The 22272-nt window shown below is 39.6% G+C and overlaps 1 protein-coding gene across 1 annotated transcript in view; it reads left to right on the plus strand.

Annotated features, from left to right (window-relative positions):
* Lonrf2 (LON peptidase N-terminal domain and ring finger 2) overlaps nt 1–22272 on the plus strand; it is a 58188-nt gene that overhangs the window by 30808 nt on the left and 5108 nt on the right. Inside the window, 2 exon segments of the mRNA XM_045148389.1 lie at nt 15333–15417; nt 21449–21537. Of these exon segments, the coding sequence (XP_045004324.1) occupies nt 15333–15417; nt 21449–21537 (174 nt within the window).

Raw genomic sequence — 22272 nt, forward strand, 5'->3', positions numbered from 1 at the left:
GGCATATAAGTATCTAAAAAAATATTCTACGTCACTAGTCATCAGGGAAATGCAGATTAAAACTACATTGAGATTCCATCTCACTCCTGTCAGATTGGCCACCATCATGAAAACAAATGATCATAAATATTGGCGGGGATGTGGAAAAAGAGGAACCCTTCTACACTGCTGGTGGGAATGCAATCTGGTCCAGCCTTTGTGGAAATCAGTGTGGAGGTTCCTAAAACAGCTAAAGATTGATCTACCATATGACCCAGCTATAGCACTCCTAGGCATATATCCGAAGGACTCATCTCAGTTCCTTAGAAGTAAGTGCTCAACCATGTTTATTGCTGCTCAATTTATAATAACTGGGAAATGGAACCAGCCTAGATGTCCCTCAACTGATGAGTACATAATGAAGATGTGGTACATTTATACAATGGAGTTCTACTCAGCGGTAAAGAAAAATGAAGTTATGAAATTTGCAGAAAAAATGGATGGATCTGGAAAGTATTATACTAAATGAGGTAACCCAGGCCCAGAAAGCCAAGTGCCACACGTTCTCCTTCACATGTGGATCCTAGCTACAGATGATTGGGCTTCCGCATGAGAAGGAAAATACTTAGTAGCAGAGGCCAGTAAGTTAAAAAGGCGATATAAAGGGAAGGGAGTAGGGTACTTAATAGGTTGTTATTATATATATGTAAGTACAATGTTTGAGATGCAGAGGTAATATGATGGAGCATGGAATTTCAAAGGAGAAAGTGGTGGGGGAGGGAAGGTATTACCGTGGGTATTTTTATAACCATGGAAAATGTTAATAAAAATTAAATAAATAATAAAAAAAGAGATGCTTCAAATTAACAAAATTCAAAATGAAAGAGGAGAGATCACAACGGACATAAGTGAATTTGGGAGAATCATCAGGATTTTTTCAAAAACCTCTACTCCACAAAACTGGATAATGTAAAGGAGATGGATAAATTCCTGGATGCATACCATCTATCAAAGCTAAACTCAGAGCAAATTAATCTCCTCAATGGACCTATTACAACCATGGAGATTGAAAAAGTATTAAAAAAAAAAAAACTCCCCAAAAAGAAGTCACCAAGACCAGATGGCACCTCAGCTGAATTCTACCAAACCTTCATGGAAGAACTCATACCAATTTACCTCAAACTGTGCCACACAATTGGAGAACAGGGAAAGCTACCCAACTCCTTCTATGAAGCTAGTATCACCCTAATTCCAAAACCCGGCACAGATGCCACAAGAAAAGAAAACTACTGGCCTATTTCCCTGATAACTTAGATTCAAGGATCCTGAAGAAAATCCTCACAAACTAAATCCAACAACACATCAAAAGCTTTATCCACCTTGACCAAGTGGGATTTATCCCAGGAACACAGGGGTGGTTCAACATATGTAAATCTGTCAGTGTAATACACCACATAAACAAGGTTAAACAGGAAAACCACATGATCATTTCAATAGATGCAGAAAAGGCCTTTGACAAGATACAACATCACTTCATGATCAAAACATTGGAGTGAATGGGCAGGGTTGATTCATATCTTAACATAATAAAGGCAATATACAAAGCTCCCAAGGCCCAAATAATACTTAATGGAGAGAGACTGGAGGAATTCCCATTAAGATCAGGAACAAGACAGGGTTGTCCATTCACACTTCTGCTCTTCAATATAGTACCAGAAGTCCTAGCTCAAGCAAAAGACAGGATAAAGAAATAAAAGAGATACAATTTGGAAATGAAGAAGTTAAGTTAGCTATATTCACTGATGGCATGACTGTATATGTAAGAGACCTAAGAGACTTCATCCCAAAACTCCTGAAGGTGATTAACTCTTATAGCAAAGTAGCAGGATACAAAATCAATGCACAAAAATCAGTAGCCTTTCTATATGCAAATGACAAGATACAAAGATAGAAATAAGGGACATTGTCTCGTTTTCAATAGTAACAAGGACAACAAAAAAATACCTTGGAATAATGTTAACCGAGGAAGTGAAAGATCTATACAATAAAAACACTCAAACCAGGGATTGAGGAGGACTTGAGAAAATGTAAAGACCTCCCATGCTCCTAGATAGGCAGAATTTACATGGTGAAGATGGCAATCCTACCAAATGCAATATACAGATTTAATGCAATTCCAATTAAATTTCCAACATTGTTCTTCACAGAGATAGACAAAATAATCTCAAATTTCATATGGAAAGGCAGAAGGCCTTGGTTATCCAAGCAAATCCTCAGCAAAAGAAACACCTCTGGAGGCATCACCATACCTGATCTAAAGCTATATTACAAAGCCATAGTAATAAACCAGCAAGGTACTGGCATAAAAATAGGAGTATAAAATGGAATAGAATTGAGGACCAGGACTTTAGGTCAAACAACTACAGCTACTTGATATTTGACAGCAGCCCTAACAACATAGGCTGCAAAAAATACAGCATCTTCAACAAATGGTGCTGGACAAACTGGATAACCATATGCAGGAAATTGAAACTTGTTCCACACATCTCACCATGCACTACACTCAAGTCCAAATGGATCAAAGAACTCAATATAAGACCAGAAACTCAGCTACTACTGGAAGAAAATATAGGAGGAAACTTCCATGATATAGGAATGGAAAAAGACTTCCTGAACAAAACCCCATTACCACAGGATCTTTAACAGTCACCCAACCAATGGTATCACATGAAGCCGAGGAGTTTCTTTGCAGACAAGCATACAATCACAGAATGGGATAAAATATTTTCTGATTATCCAACTGACAGAGGCCTAATCTTTAGAATCTACAAAGAACTCAAAAACCTAATGAATAAAAAGTCAAACATCCCACTCACAAAATGCGGCAAAGAGCTGGACAGGCAGTTTAAAGAGGAAGAAATACAAATGACAAATACACACTTTAGAAAATGTTCATCGTCCGTAACATCAGGAAAATGCAAATTAAAACAACTATGAGATTCCACCTTACCCCAAAAAGGATAGCCAACATCAAAAAATCAAATGATAATAAATGCTGGCAAGGATGTGGAGAATTAGGAACCCTCATCCACTGTTGATGGGAATGTAAGATGGTACAACCACTTTGGAAAGCAATATGGAAACTCTTAAAAAAGCTGAGTTACCAACAGACCCAGTTATTCCCTTACTGGGCATCTACCCTAAAACCTTCTAACCACAGGCCAGGGAGATTTGCTCAACCATGTTTGTGGTGGCTCAATTCATAATAGCTAAGAGCTGGAATCAACCCAGATGTCCATCACTAGAAGAATGGATAACTAAGATGTGGCATGTCTACACAATGGATTTCTACACAGCAGTAATAAAAAATGATACAACGAAATTTGACGAAAAGTGTTTGAACCTGGAACAGATCATTCTCAGTCAACTTACCCAATCACAGCAAGATAATTGCTGCATAGTCTCACTCATCTACAGCACCTAACCTGAATCTAGCCAAGATGACAACATACCCAGCAAGTATCTCAAGGACCAGACAATAGGGTGTGTGGGGAGGGGTGAGAGGGTAAGGGAGGTGATGGGAGCCACAAATCTAGACCCAAACAGCAATACCATAAAATTCTACATCCCAAAAGGTAGACCAAGTGGTTGAAACTTCACCAGGCCTTTAGAGGGAACACCTGAGCCACAAGGCACTGGAGAAGGCACAATGAAGACTGACCTTAATCTTCTACAGCTTTTCTCTTTCTCTCTTCTCTCTAACTCTTTTATATTAGTTACCTTTTTCTTCCTTGTCTTAGTGGGCACTGACCTGCAACTCCCAGTAATAGCATGTGGCTATCATTCACAATGAGCTTTTTTTTTTTTTTTAATTTTATTTTGGCTTTTTAAGGTAGGGTCTCACTCTGGTCCAGGATGACCTGGAATTTACTGTGTAGTCTCAGATTGGCCATGAACTCATGGCGATCCTCCTACCTCTGCCTCCTGAGTGCTGGGATTAAAGGTGTGTGCCACCATGCCCAGCTCACAAGAGACCTACAAAGTTTCCTAAAAGAAAGACAGATTTCTGTCAGAGTACTTGACGACCCACCAAAGGTTAGTGGTAAGACCCTACTGCTGAAGACACCATATGCAGTTGACACATAACATGGAATGACAGGTTGGAAGTTGGAAGAGAGTCAGTCCCCAGACAATCAGTACATCTAGTGCCAGAAGGTGCTACATGGTGACTTAGGAAAAATGACCCATATCTGTCCAAGCAACTCATGTTCTAACCTACTTATCAGCAAATAACCTGTCGTGATGCTCACACAAGTGCAATAGTGGCACACAGCCATGGTGGGAAACGGCTGCTCTTGATTTGGCTAACTGATCCACTCTGTGGAACTGGACCCATAGCTGGAGCTGGGAAACAAGTCAGAACCATATCAAAACATGAGCCCACTCTTCATTATCAAGCTACCACAATTGTGGGCTACAAGAGGGGTCTATGCCAATTAAATTCTCTATAAAAAAAAAAATGAGGTGATCCCATTTGTCTGGTGCTAGCTTTACTCTCCATTGGAGATTCTGCTTCTCTTTTTCAGATAGATGCAGATCCCAAGGAGAGAACTACCCCATCATACCTCAAAAGGGCCCCAGCTGAAACTCAGAATAATTGGCAAAACAAGCAAGGTTGCTGTTTCTTGGTGAACCAGGTACCAGCACAAGGGTGAGGGAGATCAACACAGAGAACAATCAATTCCTACCAAATCAGGTATTCAGAGACACTGAGGCTCCCAACACGTCATCACTGAAGCAGGCCAAAAATGAACCCAACATGGCTCAGGGAAATTTTGCAGAAGAGGCGGCAGAAAGAATGTCAGAGCCACATGTTGAGTCATGATACACAGAGGCATTTCTCCTACCCATAACTGTGGGCTAACTCCACAATGCATGTCCCATGTACCTCAACAAGGAGACCAGGGGGAGGGTGTAGGACATGAATGAGCCTAATGGTACCAACTTGGCTATATTTGCTGAGTACAAAACTAATTAATAAAAAAATAAAATAAAATTTAAAAAATGTCAGAACTATCAAAATAAGTGCTCATGCTACATGTACTTAGTCTTACATTCTGATTAATGAGAAAAATCCTTGTTAACATCAGCCTTACCTCAGATTTTATATTTTATGACAGAATTTTTTGTTTGTAAATGGAAAAATGTTAATTGTAAAAATATTTGTGGACATATAGTGTTAAGTAATTAGAAGTGATGTTTCAAAGGTATATTGTAACCAAATTATGTATTTGCTTTTTGTACCTAAATAAAATTTCCAAGTTGGAAAGCAGAAAATAGAACAAGAAGCCATTCCCAGGACTGTGCCTCATCATAGCCTTGACAAATTTCGTCTTTTCAGATGGATAAAGGTTTATTTATCTGTATGGATTTTATCACGACTCCACTCTTTTATTTAAAACTTGGTGCTTTTCAGTGCCTGACACTATCTACACGAAATTATCGTAATAGGAGGAAAAGGTCATGACATCAAAATAAAAGAGAAATTGATTGAGAGGGGAAGGGGATATAATGGAGAATGGAGTTTCAAAGGGGAAAATGTGGGGTGGGAGGGCATTACCATGGAATATTGTTTATAATCATGGAAGTTGTTAATAAAATTGTTTTTTTTTTTTTGAGGATTAAAAGCATGCACCAGCTTCTGGCCAAGATGGCAACTGCCTAACTGCGCTGCACATACCCGGGAAAGAAAGGCAAGACATTAAGGGTTCACTGGGTCTTTTAGGGGACAGCAATCTCCAAGAGATTGCCAGTGGGAGGGCACAGAGGGGAAAAAACAGGGAATTGCTGATTCCCTCGTGGGCAGGTAGCCCACCCCTCCCCCCAAGCAGCCGCCATACACACAGTCCCAGCTTCAGGAAACTCCAGCACTTACTGAAGGAAACGGGTCCCAGGCCAACATTTTTCCACTTGCCACGCTGCACAGGGGCGATCACCCTGCTACCCCTGCCCACAAGTGACCTTGACCAGGCTATGCCTGCTGGCCCATTGAAACTCAGGCTCCTTTGATCAATTTGCCCACCAAACATGTGCCGCTGCTGATCCCTGCTTGTGCAAACTGTCGCTTGCACTTGACCCTCCCTGTCTGCCATCCCAGATGACTGCCATTGTCCTGTTGCAGGGGAACTCAGATTGCTTCTGGGTCGCAGTGTTCTTCCATGCCAGAGTTTGGGCTGCTTCAGTGCTTGGTGCCTCAGTGTCCCTCCTAGCATGAGCACAAGCAGCTTTGGTGCATTACCACGTGAGAGTTCAGGCAACTTTGGGGCCCCTGCCAGGCAGGAGCTCAGGCAGCTTTGGCAAGTGAGAGCCAAAGCCCAGGCTGCTTGGCAATTGCCTCAGGCTGCTATAGCTTTCCATTGTGCTTGAGCCCACCTATGTGCCCATACACTGTGATAGGCAGACCACAGCACAAAAGAAATAACATGAAAAATCAAATGCAAGAAAACCCAGTTAGATCACCCAATCCTACAAGGAACATCTCTAAATCAAAACATAGAAGAGTCATTAGGACCAGAACACCAAAAGGAAGCTATGAGCAATGCAACCCTGACCAAGCTACTGGTAGAACTTGAAGAAAAGCAACAAAGGACCAATAATCATGTGGATGCTGCCATCACTAGACTAGACCTAATAGATAAGAAAATGGAAGGAGTTCAAACAGAGCTAAGAGATATGAGGGAGAGTGAAAAAAAGAGGACCTCAAAAATCAGCTGGCGAGGGTTGGAGAGATGGCTTAGCGGTTAAGCGCTTGCCTGTGAAGCCTAAGGACCCCGGTTCGAGGCTCCATTCCCCAGGTCCCACGTTAGCCAGATGCACAAGGGGGTGCACGCGTCTGGAGTTCGTTTGCAGAGGCTGGAAGCCCTGGCGCGCCCATTCTCTCTCTCCCCCTCTATCCGTCTTTCTCTCTGTGCCTATCGCTCTCAAATAAATAAATAAAATTAAAAAAAAAATCAGCTGGAGATGCTAAATGAAGACATAAAGAAATGCAAGGATGAGGGAGAGCTTCCTTCTGGTGAGGCTGTCTCCAAATCACACATTGGAGGCCGGTGGGTGCTCAGGTTCCGCTGGTGCTCTGGTTCACAGAGCGGCATGGAGGTGGATGCAGTTAGAGACCCATGAGGACAGTGCCCAGGACCAGAGGAGGAGCTTGGGTGCAGCTGGGAGGCCTGAGCAGACCCAGGATGAGCGACCACAGTGGCACCAATGGGCTCCCAAAGCCATCGTACTGGCTGGACCTGTGGCTCTTCGTGCTGTTCAACCTGGTGCTGTTCATGTTCGCGTACCTCCTGCCCTGATTGGTTTGCCATGAGGTCAAGAGTTTGGCCACCAGAGTAAAATCTGAAAACTACTACAAACTTCTTGAATAAAGAAGAGAATTGTCCAGCAGCAGAACTTCATACCTCAAATGGAGCTTCTTCACAAGTTCTGTTAACTCATTCAGAGAACTCTTCAATAAATAGTGATCATACTCATTCATAACAAAGTTCTTAAAACTAGACCAACTGGTTCCTGTTTAAAAACTTTACCAGTCCGGTTAAGATGGCGGCATAGGTACCACGCCAAAACAGCCTGGGGGGGGAAGACCAAAAAAAAACTCAGCAAAATACACACTTTTACTAAAAAGTGAGGTGTATAGGAAGTTGAGGCGGCAGCGGAGAAGTGGAAGAGTTATAGAGCATCCAGAGCCTGCACAGGCGGGAACAGCGGCCTGGGGCGGCTCAGCTACCCGCCGCAACCGCGGAGTGGCAGAAAACCGCCGGTCTCTCGGCTCGAGCCGCAGGACAAGCCAGGTGCGGGATTTTCCCCTCACACCGCGCTCTCCGCAACTCGGGAAACGTGAGGGGAGAGCGGCAGCGAGCAACAGAGGGAGGAGCAGACCGCGAGGTAAAAGCACACGATACAACCAGAACAGCCGCGGCTCCCTCCCCTCCCCTGCCGCCTGAACCCAGCTCCAGCGAACACAGCAGCAGCCCAGGACCCGGCCACGCCAACTTGGGCTGACGGCGGGACCCAAGCAGGAGCAGAATTTGGCAGCAACTTCAGCGGCTCCAGCACCGGTACCAGTGGCCCCAGCAGCAGCGGACCCAGGAGAGCAGCGGCTTCGGGGTGAGCAGCAGCGGTGGACACGACAACGGCAGCTTCAGCAGTGGTGGGGGCTCCGGCGGTGGCGCCTACAACATCTGCAGAGGCGGCGGCAGCGGCTCAGTTTGCCCCGTAGGAAAAGCAAGTGCCCAGCTCCAGAAATCAGAACAGCAGCCCGACGACCCAGGCAGCAACTTGACTGAGACCATAATCACCCAAGGTAACTGGGATTGCACCAGGGAAGGGTCTCACCTGGTCACAAGCTGACTTGGATACCTCAACAGACCAGAAATCTAAACCTCTTTGTTGATAGAGGATCTGGTCATTATAATAACTACTCTTGCATACATACTCGGGGCTGTTTTTGATGGAATGGGTACAGTGTTTAGCTAAATTTTAGAATCTACCAGTATATTATTCCACTCAGCCTGCTTGAATACTCCTATAGCAGGGAAACTCAACCCCTAAGAACATCTTTGTAGATACTCTGAGAGTCTTAAGAGCCACACCTAATACCTTAAGGTCCTACCCTGAAAATATTTTACACCAAATCAATTGATACAGCTAAGAATACACAGCTAGCTAGAAAATCCAAGCATTAACTTAATCCAAGATGCAAAAATATATACATTATAACACAAGAAACACTAAAAAGCAAGACGATATAAATCCACCTAAAAGTATTAATGCATCAGAAATGTCCTCCAGTGAGAAAGAGTTAGAGGAAATGCCTGAGAAAGAGTTCAAAAGAATAATTATAAATATGTTCAAAGAGGTCAAAGAACACATGAAAACAATCAAAGAAGAAATCAAAGAGGATATCAGAGAGGAAATCAAAGGAATCAAAGAAGAGGCAGGACACCAATTTAATGAAATAAAGAAGGCAATACAAGACATAAATAGAGAAATAGAAATAATAAAGAAAAACCAGTCAGAATTACTAGCAATGAAGAACACAGTTAATGAAATAAAAAACTCTGTAGAAAATCTCACCAGTAGGATGGATGAGGGAGAGGACAGAATATCTAAGCTAGAAGATCAGGTGGCAGACCTAATGCAGTCCAACAAAGAGAAAGACAAACTTATAGAAAAGTATGAGTGGGAATTTCAAGATATTCGGGACACTATGAAAAGATCCAATATAAGAATTCAGGGCATAGTAGAAGGAGAAGAATTCCACTCCAGAGGTATAGTAGGCATCTTCAACAAAATCATAGAGGAAAATTTTCCCCAAATTGGGAAAGAGGTGCCAATACAGATACAGGAAGCCTTTAGAACCCCAGCCAGACAAAACCCAGAAAGAAACTCTCCTCGCCACATTATACTCAAACTTCCAAACACACAAACCAAAGAAAAAATATTGAAAGCAGTTAGAGAGAAAAATCAAGTTACCTACAAAAGCAAGCCCATCAGGATTACAGCAGATTATTCAACACAAACTTTTAAAGCCAGAAGGGCCTGGAGTGATATATTCCAAGTTCTGAAAGATAACAACTGTCAACCAAGGTTACTTTATCCTGCAAAGTTATCCATCCAAATAGATGGAGAAATAAAGACATTCCATGACAAAAGCAGGTTAAAGGAATATCTGAAGACAAAACCAGCTCTACAGAAAATACTTGATAGAATCCTCCATGCTGAACAAAAGGAAAAGCACACATATAAGGAACCTAGAAAAAACCAGCCATACTCAAATACCAGTTAACAGAAGAGAGCACAGGTAGAACCAGTAACACACACACACACACACACACAAAAATGGCAAACATAAATACACACCTTTCAATAATATCTCTTAATATCAACGGTCTCAATGCCCCAACGAAAAGACATAGATTTGCAGACTGGGTTAAAAAGCAGGATCCTACAATTTGTTGTCTTCAAGAAACTCACCTTTCTACAAAGGATAGACATTATCTTAGGGTGAAAGGTTGGAAGACGGTGTTTCAAGCAAATGGGCCCAGAAAACAAGCAGGGGTTGCTATCCTAATATCAGACAGGGTGGACTTTAGTCCGAAGTTAGTCAAAAAAGATAAGGAAGGGCTGGAGAGATGGCTTAGCAGTTAAGCGCTTGCCTGTGAAGCCTAAGGACCCCGGTTCGAGGCTCGGTTCCCCAGGTCCCACGTTAGCCAGATGCACAAGGGGGCGCACGCGTCTGGAGTTCGTTTGCAGAGGCTGGAAGCCCTGGCGCGCCCATTCTCTCTCTCTCCCTCTATCTGTCTTTCTCTCTGTGTCTGTTGCTCTCAAATAAATAAATAAATAAATAATTTAAAAAAAAAAAAAAAAAAAAAAAAAAAAAAAAAAGATAAGGAAGGTCACTTTATATTGATTAAGGGCACACTCCAACAGGAGGACATTACAATCCTAAACATATATGCACCTAACATGGGGGCTCCCAAATTCGTCAAACAAACACTATTAGAACTAAGGTCACAGATAACACCAAACACGGTGGTGGTGGGTGACTTTAACACCCCACTCTCATCAATTGACAGGTCATCCAGGGAAAGAATAAACAGAGAGGCATCTGGACTAAATGAGGTCATAGAAGATATGGACCTAACAGATATATACAGGACATTTCATCCAAAGGCTGCAGAATATACATTCTTTTCAGCAGCACATGGAACATTCTCTAAAATAGACCATATATTAGGACACAAAGCAAATCTTAACAAATTCAGGAAAATTGAAATAATTCCTTGCATTCTATCTGACCACAATGGAATTAAACTACAAATCAGTAGCAAGAAAGGCTATAGAGCATACACAAAATCATGGAAGCTAAACAATACACTACTAAATGATGAGTGGGTCAATGAAGAAATCAAAAAGGAAATCAAAAAATTTATAGAGTCAAATGATAATGAGAACACAACATACCAAAATCTCTGGGACACAATGAAGGCAGTTCTAAGAGGTAAATTTATAGCCTTAAGTGCCTATATTAAGAAATTAGAAAGGTCGCAAGTAAACGACCTAATGCTTCGCCTTAAAGCCTTGGAAAAAGAAGAACAAGGCAAACCAAAAAGTAGTAGACGGGAAGAAATAATAAAGATTAGGGCAGAAATTAATTAAATAGAAACAAAAAGAACAATCCAAAGAATTAATGAAACAAAGAGTTGGTTCTTTGAAAGGATAAACAAGATTGATAAACCCTTAGCAAATCTGACCAAAAGAAAGAGAGAAGAGACACAAATTAATAAAATCAGAGATGAACAAGGTAACATCACAACAGATTCCAGAGAAATTCAAAAAATTATAGGGACATACTATAAAAGCATATACTCCACAAAGTATGAAAATCTGAAAGAAATGGATGATTTCCTTGATCTATATGGCCTACCTAAATTAAATCAAAATGAGATTAATCACTTAAATAGACCTATAACAAACATGGAGATCCGAGCAGTTATCAATAATCTCCCAACTAAAAAAAGCCCAGGCCCGGATGGATTCACTGCTGAATTTTACCAGACTTTTAAGGAAGAGCTAACACCATTGCTTCTTAAGCTTTTCCAGGAAATAGAAAAAGAAGGAATCCTACCAAACTCCTTCTATGAGGCCAGCATCACCCTGATACCAAAACCAGGCAAAGATAGAACAAAAAAAGAAAATTACAGACCAATCTCCCTCATGAACATAGATGCAAAAATTCTCAACAAAATATTGGCAAACAGAATACAAGAGTATATCAAAAAGATCATTCACCCTGACCAAGTAGGCTTTATCCCAGAGATGCAGGGATGGTTCAACATACGCAAATCTATAAATGTAATACATTACATAAATGGGTTGAAGGACAAAAATCACATGATCATCTCATTAGATGCAGAGAAAGCATTTGACAAAATCCAACATCCCTTCATGATAAAAGTCCTACAGAGACTGGGAATAGAAGGAACATATCTCAATATAATAAAGGCTATTTATGACAAGCCTACAGCCAACATATTACTAAATGGGGAAAAACTGGAAGCTTTTCCACTAAAATCAGGAACAAGACAAGGGTGTCCACTGTCTCCACTTCTATTTAATATAGTTTTGGAAGTCTTAGCCATAGCAATAAGGCAAGAGACACACATAAAAGGGATACAAATTGGAAAGGAAGAAATCAAGCTATCATTATTTGCAGATGACATGATTCTATACATAAAGGACCCTAAAGACTCTACTAGCAAGCTGTTAGAACTAATCAAAACCTACAGCAATGTAGCAGGATACAAAATAAATACACAGAAATCAGTAGCCTTCATATATGCTAACAACAAACACACAGAGGATGAAATCAGAGAATCACTCCCATTCACAATTGCATCAAAAAAAATAAAATACCTTGGAATAAACCTAACTAAGGAAGTAAAGAATCTATACAATGAGAACTTTAAGACACTCAAGCGAGAAATTGCAGAAGACACTAGAAAGTGGAGAAACATCCCTTGTTCCTGGCTTGGAAGAATCAATATCGTGAAAATGGCAATCTTACCTAAAGCAATCTACACATTTAATGCAATCCCTATCAAAATTCCAAAGGCTTTCTTCATGGAAATAGAAAAAACAATCCAAAAATTCATTTGGAATCATAAAAAACCTCGAATATCTAAAATAATACTGAGCAACAAAAAAGAGGCTGGTGGTATCACCATACCTGATTTTAACCTATACTACAGAGCCATAGTAACAAAAACAGCATGGTACTGGCACAAAAACAGACATGTAGATCAGTGGAACAGAATAGAGGACCCAGATGTAAGCCCAAGTAGCTATAGCCACCTGATATTCGATAAAAATGCCAAAAATACTCATTGGAGAAGAGACAGCCTCTTCAGCAAATGGTGTTTTGAAAACTGGATTAATATCTGCAGAAGGATGAAAATAGATTCTTCTCTCTCGCCATGCACAAGAATTAAGTCCAAATGGATTAAAGACCTTAACATCAGACCGGAAACTTTGAAACTGCTAGAGGAAAAAGTAGGGGAAACCCTCCAACATATTGGTCTTGGCAAAGACTTTCTAAATACAACCCCAATTGCTCAGGCAATAAAACCACAGATTAACCACTGGGACCTAATGAAATTACAAAGATTTTGCACCGCAAAGGACACAGTGAAAAAAGCAAAGAGGCAACCTACAGAATGGGAAAAAATCTTCGCCAGCTATATATCTGATAAAGGATTAATATCTAGGATATACAAAGAACTCAAAAAGTTAACTAATAAGGAATCAAACAGGCCAATCAAAAAATGGGCTAAGGAGCTAAATAGAGAGTTCTCAAAGGAAGAAATACGAATGGCATATAAGCACCTAAAAAAATGTTCTACGTCACTAGTCATCAGGGAAATGCAGATTAAAACTACATTGAGATTCCATCTCACTCCTGTCAGATTGGCCACCATCATGAAAACAAATGATCATAAATGTTGGCGGGGATGTGGAAAAAAAGGAACCCTTCTGCACTGCTGGTGGGAATGCAATCTGGTCCAGCCATTGTGGAAAACAGTGTGGAGGTTCCTAAAGCAGCTAGAGATTGATCTACCATATGACCCAGCTATAGCACTCCTAGGCATATATCCAAAGGATTCATCTCATTTCCTTAGAAGTACATGCTCAACCATGTTTATTGCTGCTCAATTTATAATAGCTGGGAAATGGAACCAGCCTAGATGTCCCTCACCAGATGAGTGGATAATGAAGATGTGGTACATTTATACAATGGAGTTCTACTCAGCGGTAAAGAAAAATGAAGTTATGAAATTTGCAGAAAAATGGATGGACCTGGAAAGTATTATACTAAGTCAGGTAACCCAGGCCCAGAAAGCCAAGCGCCACATGTTCTCCCTCATATGGGGATCCTAGCTACAGATGACTGGGCTTCTGTGTGAGAATGAAAATACTTAGTAGCAGAGGCCAGTAAGTTGAAAAGGAGACATAAAGGGTGGAGAAAGGAAGGGAGGAGGATACTTAATAGGTTGATATTGTATATATGTAATTACAATGATTGTAATGGGGAGGTAATATGATTGAGAATGGAATTTCAAACGGGAAAGTGTGGGGGTGGGGAGGGAGGGAATTACCATGGGATATATTTTATAATCATGGAAAATGTTAATAAAAATTAAAAAACAAAACAAAAAAAAAAAAAAACTTTACCACTTAGTGGCTTTACTTTACAGGAGTTTCAAATAAAAGCATTTGTACTTAAAGGTTTAGTATATTCATTAAGAAATACAGTAATGACAGCCAGGTGTGGTGGCACACACCTTTAATCCCAGCACTTGGGAGGCTGAGGCAAGAGGATCACAATGAGTCAGAGGCAACCCTGAGACTACATAGTGAATTCCAGGTCAGCCTGGGCTAGAGTGAAACCCTACCTTGAAAAACCAAAAACAAGAGAGAAAAAGAAAGAAAAGAAATACAGTAATAGTGACTTTAAGCCTTTAATGGTCACCTAGGGTTTAATGTGCATATCATAAACTATAATGAAGTAAGGTATTCATAAATTTAAATTTTAAATTACTCAAAAGGGTTTTAAGACACAGTGTTTGGTTAAATAGAGGCTATAGTATAACACAAAAGCTCTACAGAAAATAGAGTCTACTGCAATTGGCAGGTTGGTATAGTTATAGAGAAAGTAGGTAATATCAGCTAGAACACAAGTCCTTGTACTGGCTATCCTTATTTTCTTTTAAACTTGAGCTTCCTAAAATATTCTGGTATGTTTCAAATCTGATTTTTTTAAAGATCACCATTGAGTATATTTGTAGTCAAACTATACTTTCTTTATAATGCCTGTAACTTAAATACTTTAGCAAAAACAGTATGAAATGTACTCACTCAATAGATATTGGACCATTCATTGCCAGCCTGGCATTTCGGACACAGCAAAAATTCTTACCAGGAGGAAGCTCACTTTCTTGATTGCTATCCTTTTTTTTTTTTTTTTTTAATTTTCTTTATCCATTTTGAGAGAGCAAGTGAGACACAGAGAGAGGGAGAGGGAGAAAGAGAGAGAATGGGCATGCCAAGGCCTCTAGCCCCTGCAAACAAACTCCAGATGCATGCCCCTCCTTGTGCATCTGGCTTATGTGGGTCCTGGAGAATTGAACCAAGATCCTTTGGCTTTGTAGGCAAATGCCTTAACCACTAAGCCATCTCTCGAGACAGATTGCTATTCTTTTTAAACAAATGTTATTTAACAATCTATATTGTAGGTTTGGACAGTTAACATTTCATCAGATCATCAGAAAGGCCACATTCCCAGAGCAGCAGATCTTCAGAACTCTGGAAGTTATTTCCGTTAATTCTGAAAGTTTTACGTAATAAATAATTGGCAATTTGCTCTTGATGAAATTAGTGATATTGAATATATATGAACTGTCTAAAATATGGGGGATATTCTCCCTTTTAAATCAGCCATAAGGTTATGCTTTCAATGTACCGTTGCATTTGTCTAAAGAGATTTTATGGAAGGTATGATTGAAGCATATAGAAAAACAACTGGATTAACACTGAATTGCCAAAATTACATGGTGTGTTTATGCTCCTTACTAATTTCCTTGAATAAATATGTTTGTATCATTGAAAAAAAAAGAAATGCAAGTATGAATTCCAAGAAGCATCAAGAAAATCAAAACATGATGTGAAAAAGGAGCTTGACAAAGGGACAGAAATTATACATAAAAAAGTAGTAGAAAATGCAAACCAAATTGAACAAGTGCAAAACTCTCTAGAAGCTCTCAAGAATAGAGTCAGCCATGTAGAGGATAGAAACTCTGATCTGGAAGACAAGATAGAAGAAACAGTGTGAGAGTTCAACAATTTCAGTAAGTTCAAAAGTTTCTGTGAACAGAACATGAGGGAATTGTGGGATACACTTAAACATGCTAATATCATTGGAATACCAGAAGGAGAAGAAATTCAGACCAAAGGCATGGATAACTTATTTAACAAAATAACTGAAGAAAACTTCCCCAGTCTCTTAAAAGAAAGGCCCATCAAGATACAAGAAGCTAACAGAACTCCAAACAGATTGGACCAAAGGAGAAACTCTCCAAGACATATTGTCATTAAGACTCTAAACATTGGCACCAAGGAGAAAATCCTAAAAGCAGCTAGGGAAAAACAGCACACCACTTCTAAAGGTAAACCCATCAGAATTACTCCAGACTTCTCAATGGAAACCCTGAAATCTAGATGGGCCTGGAATGGAACATTGCAAAGTCTATGAACCTATGGCTTCCAATACAAACTACTCTACCCAGCAAAAGTATGCCTCATAACAGATGGTTAAAGAAAAACTTTCCATGAGAAAACTCAGCTTTACAATTATATGAACACAAAACAAAACATACAGAGAGTATTTCAGGAAATTCTCCACACAGAAGAATCAAATAATCAAACTCAAATACCTATAAGAAGCAGATCACTATAACCAAATTCAGAGTAGGCACAAAAATCTTCAAAGTCCATGAAAACAAACCACATGTCTCATCACAATATGGTAGGGATCAAACCAAATCTCACAGTCATTACCCTAAATATTAATGGCCTTAATTCACCCATCAAGCGACACAAGCTAACAGGATGGATCAAAAAATTAAACCCCTCAACCTGTTGTCTTCAAGAAACCCACCTCACCACTAAAGACAGAAACCTCCTCAGGCTGAAAGGGTGGAAAACATTATTCCAAGTAAACAGGAATAAGAAACAAACAGGTGTAGCTATATTAATATCAGATAAAATAGACTTCAAGCCAGGCGTGGTGGCACATGCCTTTAATCCCAGCACTTGGGAGGCAGAGGTATGAGGATCGCCGTGAGTTCAAGGCCACCCTGAGACTACATGGTGAATTCCAGGTCAGCCTGAGCTAGAGCAAGACCCTGCCTTAAAAAAAAACAAAAAAACAAAACTTCAAACCAAAAATAATCAAAAAAGACAAAGAAGGCCACTTCCTACTTACCAAGGAAAAATTCCACCAAGAGGATATTACAATCATATCTATATGCATCAAACACAGGGGCACCACAGTTCATAAACCAAAACCTACTTGACAGTAAAACAGAAATAAGCACCAACACCATCATAGTTGGGGACTTCAATACACCATTATCAGTAATAGATCATCCAAACAGAAACTCAACAGGGAAGTAAGAGAGCTCAACAAAACAATAGATCACTTAGACCTACTGGACATCTACAGAACATTCCATCCCAAATCCACAGACTACAAATTCTTCTCAGCAACCCATGGAACATTCTCTAAAATAGACCATATACTGGGTCATAAAGCCTGCCTCTACATATTTAGGAAGATTGACATAATTCCCTGCATGACATCAGATCACAATGCTATATTGCTAGAAATTAACAACAAAAGACCCACCAGGAATCCCAACTGCACCTGGAAACTTAACAGCACACTTTTAAACAATAAATGAATAGTGGATGAAATAAAAAATGAAATTGCAAAATTTCTAGAAATGAATGAAGATGAGAATACATTGTACCAAAACTTATGGGACACAATGAAGGCAGTCCTCAGGGGAAAATTCATAGCACTCAATGCCTTCATAAAAAAGACAGAAAGGTCCCAAATCAGTAACCTAACTATGCACCTAACCGCACTGGAAAAGCAAGAAAAATCCAACCCAAAGAGCTCCAGAAGGGAAGAAATAATTAAAATCAGAGCAGAAATTAATGAATTGGAAACTAATAAAACAACTAAGAAAATTGACAAAACAAAGAGCTGGTTCTTTAAAAAAATAAACAAGATTAACAAACTCCTGGACACTTTGATCAAGCAAAAAAATAAAAAAAGAGATGCTTCATACTAACAAAATTCAAAATGAAAAAGAAGAGTTCACAACAGACATAAGTGAAATTGGAAGAATCATCAGGACTTATTTCATAAATCTTAACTCCACAAAACTGGAAAATGAGGAGGAGATGGATAAATTCCTGGATGCATACCACTTATCAAAGCTAAACCCAGAGCAGATTAATCTCCTAAACAAACCTATCACACTCATTGCAATTGAAAAAGTAATTAAAAAAAAAAAAAACCTCCCCCAAAAGAAGAGTCCAAGACTAGATGGCTTCTCAGGTGAATTCTATCAAACCTTCATGGAAGAACTCACACCAATCTTCCTTAAACTGTGCTGCACAATTGGAGAAAAGGGAAAGCTCCCCAACTCCTTTTATGAAGCTAGTATCACCCTAATTCCAAAACCAGGCAGGGATGCCACAAGAAAAGAAAACTACCGGCCTATTTCCCTGATGAACTTAGATACAAAGATCCTGAACAAAATCCTCACAAACTGAATCCAAAAACACATCAAAAGCTTTATACACCTTGACCAAGTGGGATTCATCCCAGGAACACAGGGGTGGTTCAACATATGTAAATCTGTCAGTGTAATATACCACATAAACAAGGTTAAACAGGAAAACCACATGATCATTTCGATAGATGCAGAAAAGGCCTTTGACAAGATACAACATCACTTCATGATCAAAACATTGGAGTGAATGGGCAGGGTTGATTCATATCTTAACATAATAAAGGCAATATACAAAGCTCCCAAGGCCCAAATAATACTTAATGGAGAGAGACTGGAGGAATTCTTGTTAAGATCAGGAACAAGACAGGGTTGTCCACTCTCACATCTGCTGTTCAATATAGTACTGGAAGTCCTGGTTCAAGCAATAAAACAGGAGAAGGAAATAAAAGGGATACAATTTGGAAAGGAAGAAGTTAAGTTAGCTCTATTCGCTGATAACATGATTGTATACGTAACAGACCAGAGAAACCGTAACCCAAAACTCCTGAAGATGTCTAACTTCTATAGCAAAGTAGCGGGATACAAAATCAATGCATAAAAATCAGTAGCCATGAAAATGACAAAGATACAGAGAAAGAAATAAGGGACATGGTCCCATTTTCAATAGCAATAAAAAAAAATACCTTGGAATAACATTAACCAAGGAAGTGAAAGATCTATACAATGAAAACACAAAAACACTCAAAAAAGAAATTGAGGAGGACTTGAGAAAATGGAAAGACTACCCATGCTCCTGGATAGGCAGAATTAACATTGTGAAGATGGAAATCCTACCAAAGGCAAAATACAGATTTAATTTAATTGTAGTGGCTCAATTCGTAATAGCTAAGAGCTGGAATCAACCCATATGTCCATCACTAGAAGAATGGATAACTAAGATGTGGTATATCAACACAATGGAAGTCTATACAGAAGTAAGAAAAAAATTACACAATGAAATTTGAAGAAAAATGGTTGAACCTGGAACAGATCATTCTCAGTGAACTTACCCAATCATAGAAAAAAAATCACCACATAGTCTCACTCATCTACAGCACCTAAACTCCATCTACACAAGATGCCTTACATACCCAGAAAGCAGCTCGTGGACTAGATAATAGGATGGATGAGGAGGGAAGGAAGGGCATTGAAGGGATGAGAAACACAAATCTAGACCCAAACGGCAATGGTACCATAAAATTCTACATCTTAAAAGGCAGACCAAATGGCTGAACCTTCACCAGGCCCCTAGAGGAAACACCTGAGCCACAAGACACTGGAGGGGGTATGATGAAGACTGACCTTAATCTTCCACATCTCTCCCCTCCCCACCACTCTCTCTCTCTCTTTTCTCTAACTCTTTTATATTAGTTATCTTTTTCTTCCTTTTCTTAGTTGGCACTGACTGCAACTCCCAGTAAAAGCATGTGGCTATCTTCCACAATGAGATTTTGATCAGAGAGACCTACAAGGTTTCCTAAAAGAAAGACAGATTTCTGTCAGAGTACTTGATGACCTACCAAAGGTTAGTGTAAGACCCTACTGCTGAAGACACTTTATGTGGTTGACACATAAAATGGAATGACATGGCTGGAAGCTGGAAGAGAGTCAGTCCCCAGACAGTCAGCATGTCTAGTGCCAGAAGGTGCTACATGGTTGGCTGGGGGAAAATGACCAATCTGTCCAAGCAACTCATGGTCTAACCTACTTAACAGCAAATAACCTGCCATGAAGCTCACACAAGTGCAATAATGGCGCACAGCCATGGTGGGCAATAAACTGCTCTTGATTTGGCTAACTAATTCCCTCAGTGGTATGGTGCCCATAGCTAGATCTGGGAAACAAGTCAGAACCATATCCAAACATGAGCCCACTCTCCATTAACAAGCTACCACCAATCGTGGGCTACAAGAGGGCCCACACCTATTAAATTCTCTATAAAAAAGTAAGTGTTATCTCATTTGTCTGGTGCTAACTTACTTTCCATTGGAGAATCTGCTTCTCATTTTCAGATAGATATAAATCCTAAGGAGAGAGCCACATACCTCAAAAGGGCCCTGGCTGAAACTAAGCACAATTGGCAAAACAAGCAAGGGTGCTGTTTTCTTGGTGAATCAGGTACCAGCACAAGGGTGAAGGAGATCAACACAGGAAAAATCAACTCCTACCAAATCAGAGATCCAGAGACCCAGAGGACCCCCAACACCTCATCCCTGAAGCACAACAAAACTGAACCCAACATGGCTCAGGGAAATTTTGTGGAAGAGGGGGCAGAAAGAATGCCAGAGCCACATATTGGGTCATGATATGCAGAGACATTTATCCTACCCATAACTCTGGGCTAACTCCAGAATGCATGACCCATATATCTCAACAAGGAGGGGCCAGGGGGAAGGGGTAGGAAATGGATGAGCCTAATAATGGTACCAAACTGGCTGTATTTGCTGAATACAAAACTAAATAATAAAATATGTGTATATATATATATATATATATATATATACAAAAAATACTGGCAAAGTAGTGGGGTTTACTGATGTATGGGGTGAGATATTCAGGAATCTCAAATTAATGGAAATATCATGTTAATGGATGCAAAGACTCAATGCCATAGTAAGGCCATTTCTATCCAAATTCATCTATAATCCAAAGTAATTCAAGTCAATATCCCAAGTGAGATTTTTTGTTTTTTCTTTTTTTCATAGACTTTCCTAAGCAAATTTTAGAATCAGTGTGGCAAAGCAAAGAACCAAGACCAGATAGTTTTGAATAAATCAAATGATGAGATGGAAAAACATTCCTGTAACATCAGAATTATAAGTTACAATAAGTAGACCAAAGAGACAGAACATAAAGATCAAAAACAGATATACTTATTCATGACCTCCAAGTTTATATGCAATTTCATGAAAGAGAAAAACTACTCAATAAAATCTGTCCATTAAATTAGTGGGTAATGGGTAGTAACTCTCTTCAACATTAATTTTTCTCTACTTTTTACTATATAGCTAAAGAAACATATTCCTAATGTGAAAAATGAAAATATAAAAACATTTCAGATGAAATATTTGGGAACATTTGTCACAATTAGGAGCAGGTAAAGATTTTATGAGATGGTGTGTGTATATAGCAAAGAAGAGATTAATAAGTTCTCATGCTTTGGAATATGACTCATCAAAAGTCAGTGAAACAAAACTGAAAAAAAATCAAGCTGTAGGAGTTATACCAAAAGTATAGAACACTGGAAAGAATGTTATTCCCACTCAAAAATAAGAAAAAATTAAATTATTGAACATGTGCTTCTTTAACACAACCAAAAGTAGAGTTCACTCAGGGTAGGGAATTGGGTCCCTCTAGGGAAAAAGCAAAAAGAGAAGACAGGGAAACAGAACTGTGTATGAAGAACTCAGTTAAGTTCTAAGAAAGTAAAAATAGAAACACTGATGGCCTAGTATGGGGCACCATGAGAGCTATGCATCATCCACAGGTACTGTGTGCAGCCAAGAACAAGACAAGATGCTCCTGGGTGGAACAGACTGCAGCTGAGGCTGACGTAAGGGAGCCAACATTTGAAGGCTGCTTTGATGATAGAAAAACAAGTACTTTCTTGAATGGCCTCTTCAGAGTACCTCCATGTCAGCTGTGAATGAGGTTGTCCTGTTAGATAACAAGGAAAGGGAAAGTTTCATTAGATATCAAAGTAGGTTTTTGCCTCAAGAATCATAATTCATCTTTAATTTTGAGGATAAGTAGTGAAGTTGTTCATCATAAGTTTGGAAGCAGGCAGCTCAGGGTTCACATCTTGATTTCAAATTTTATTCTGAACTTAAAT

Source organism: Jaculus jaculus, chromosome 4 (genome assembly GCF_020740685.1).
Source record: "Jaculus jaculus isolate mJacJac1 chromosome 4, mJacJac1.mat.Y.cur, whole genome shotgun sequence".
Taxonomy (NCBI): domain Eukaryota; kingdom Metazoa; phylum Chordata; class Mammalia; order Rodentia; family Dipodidae; genus Jaculus; species Jaculus jaculus.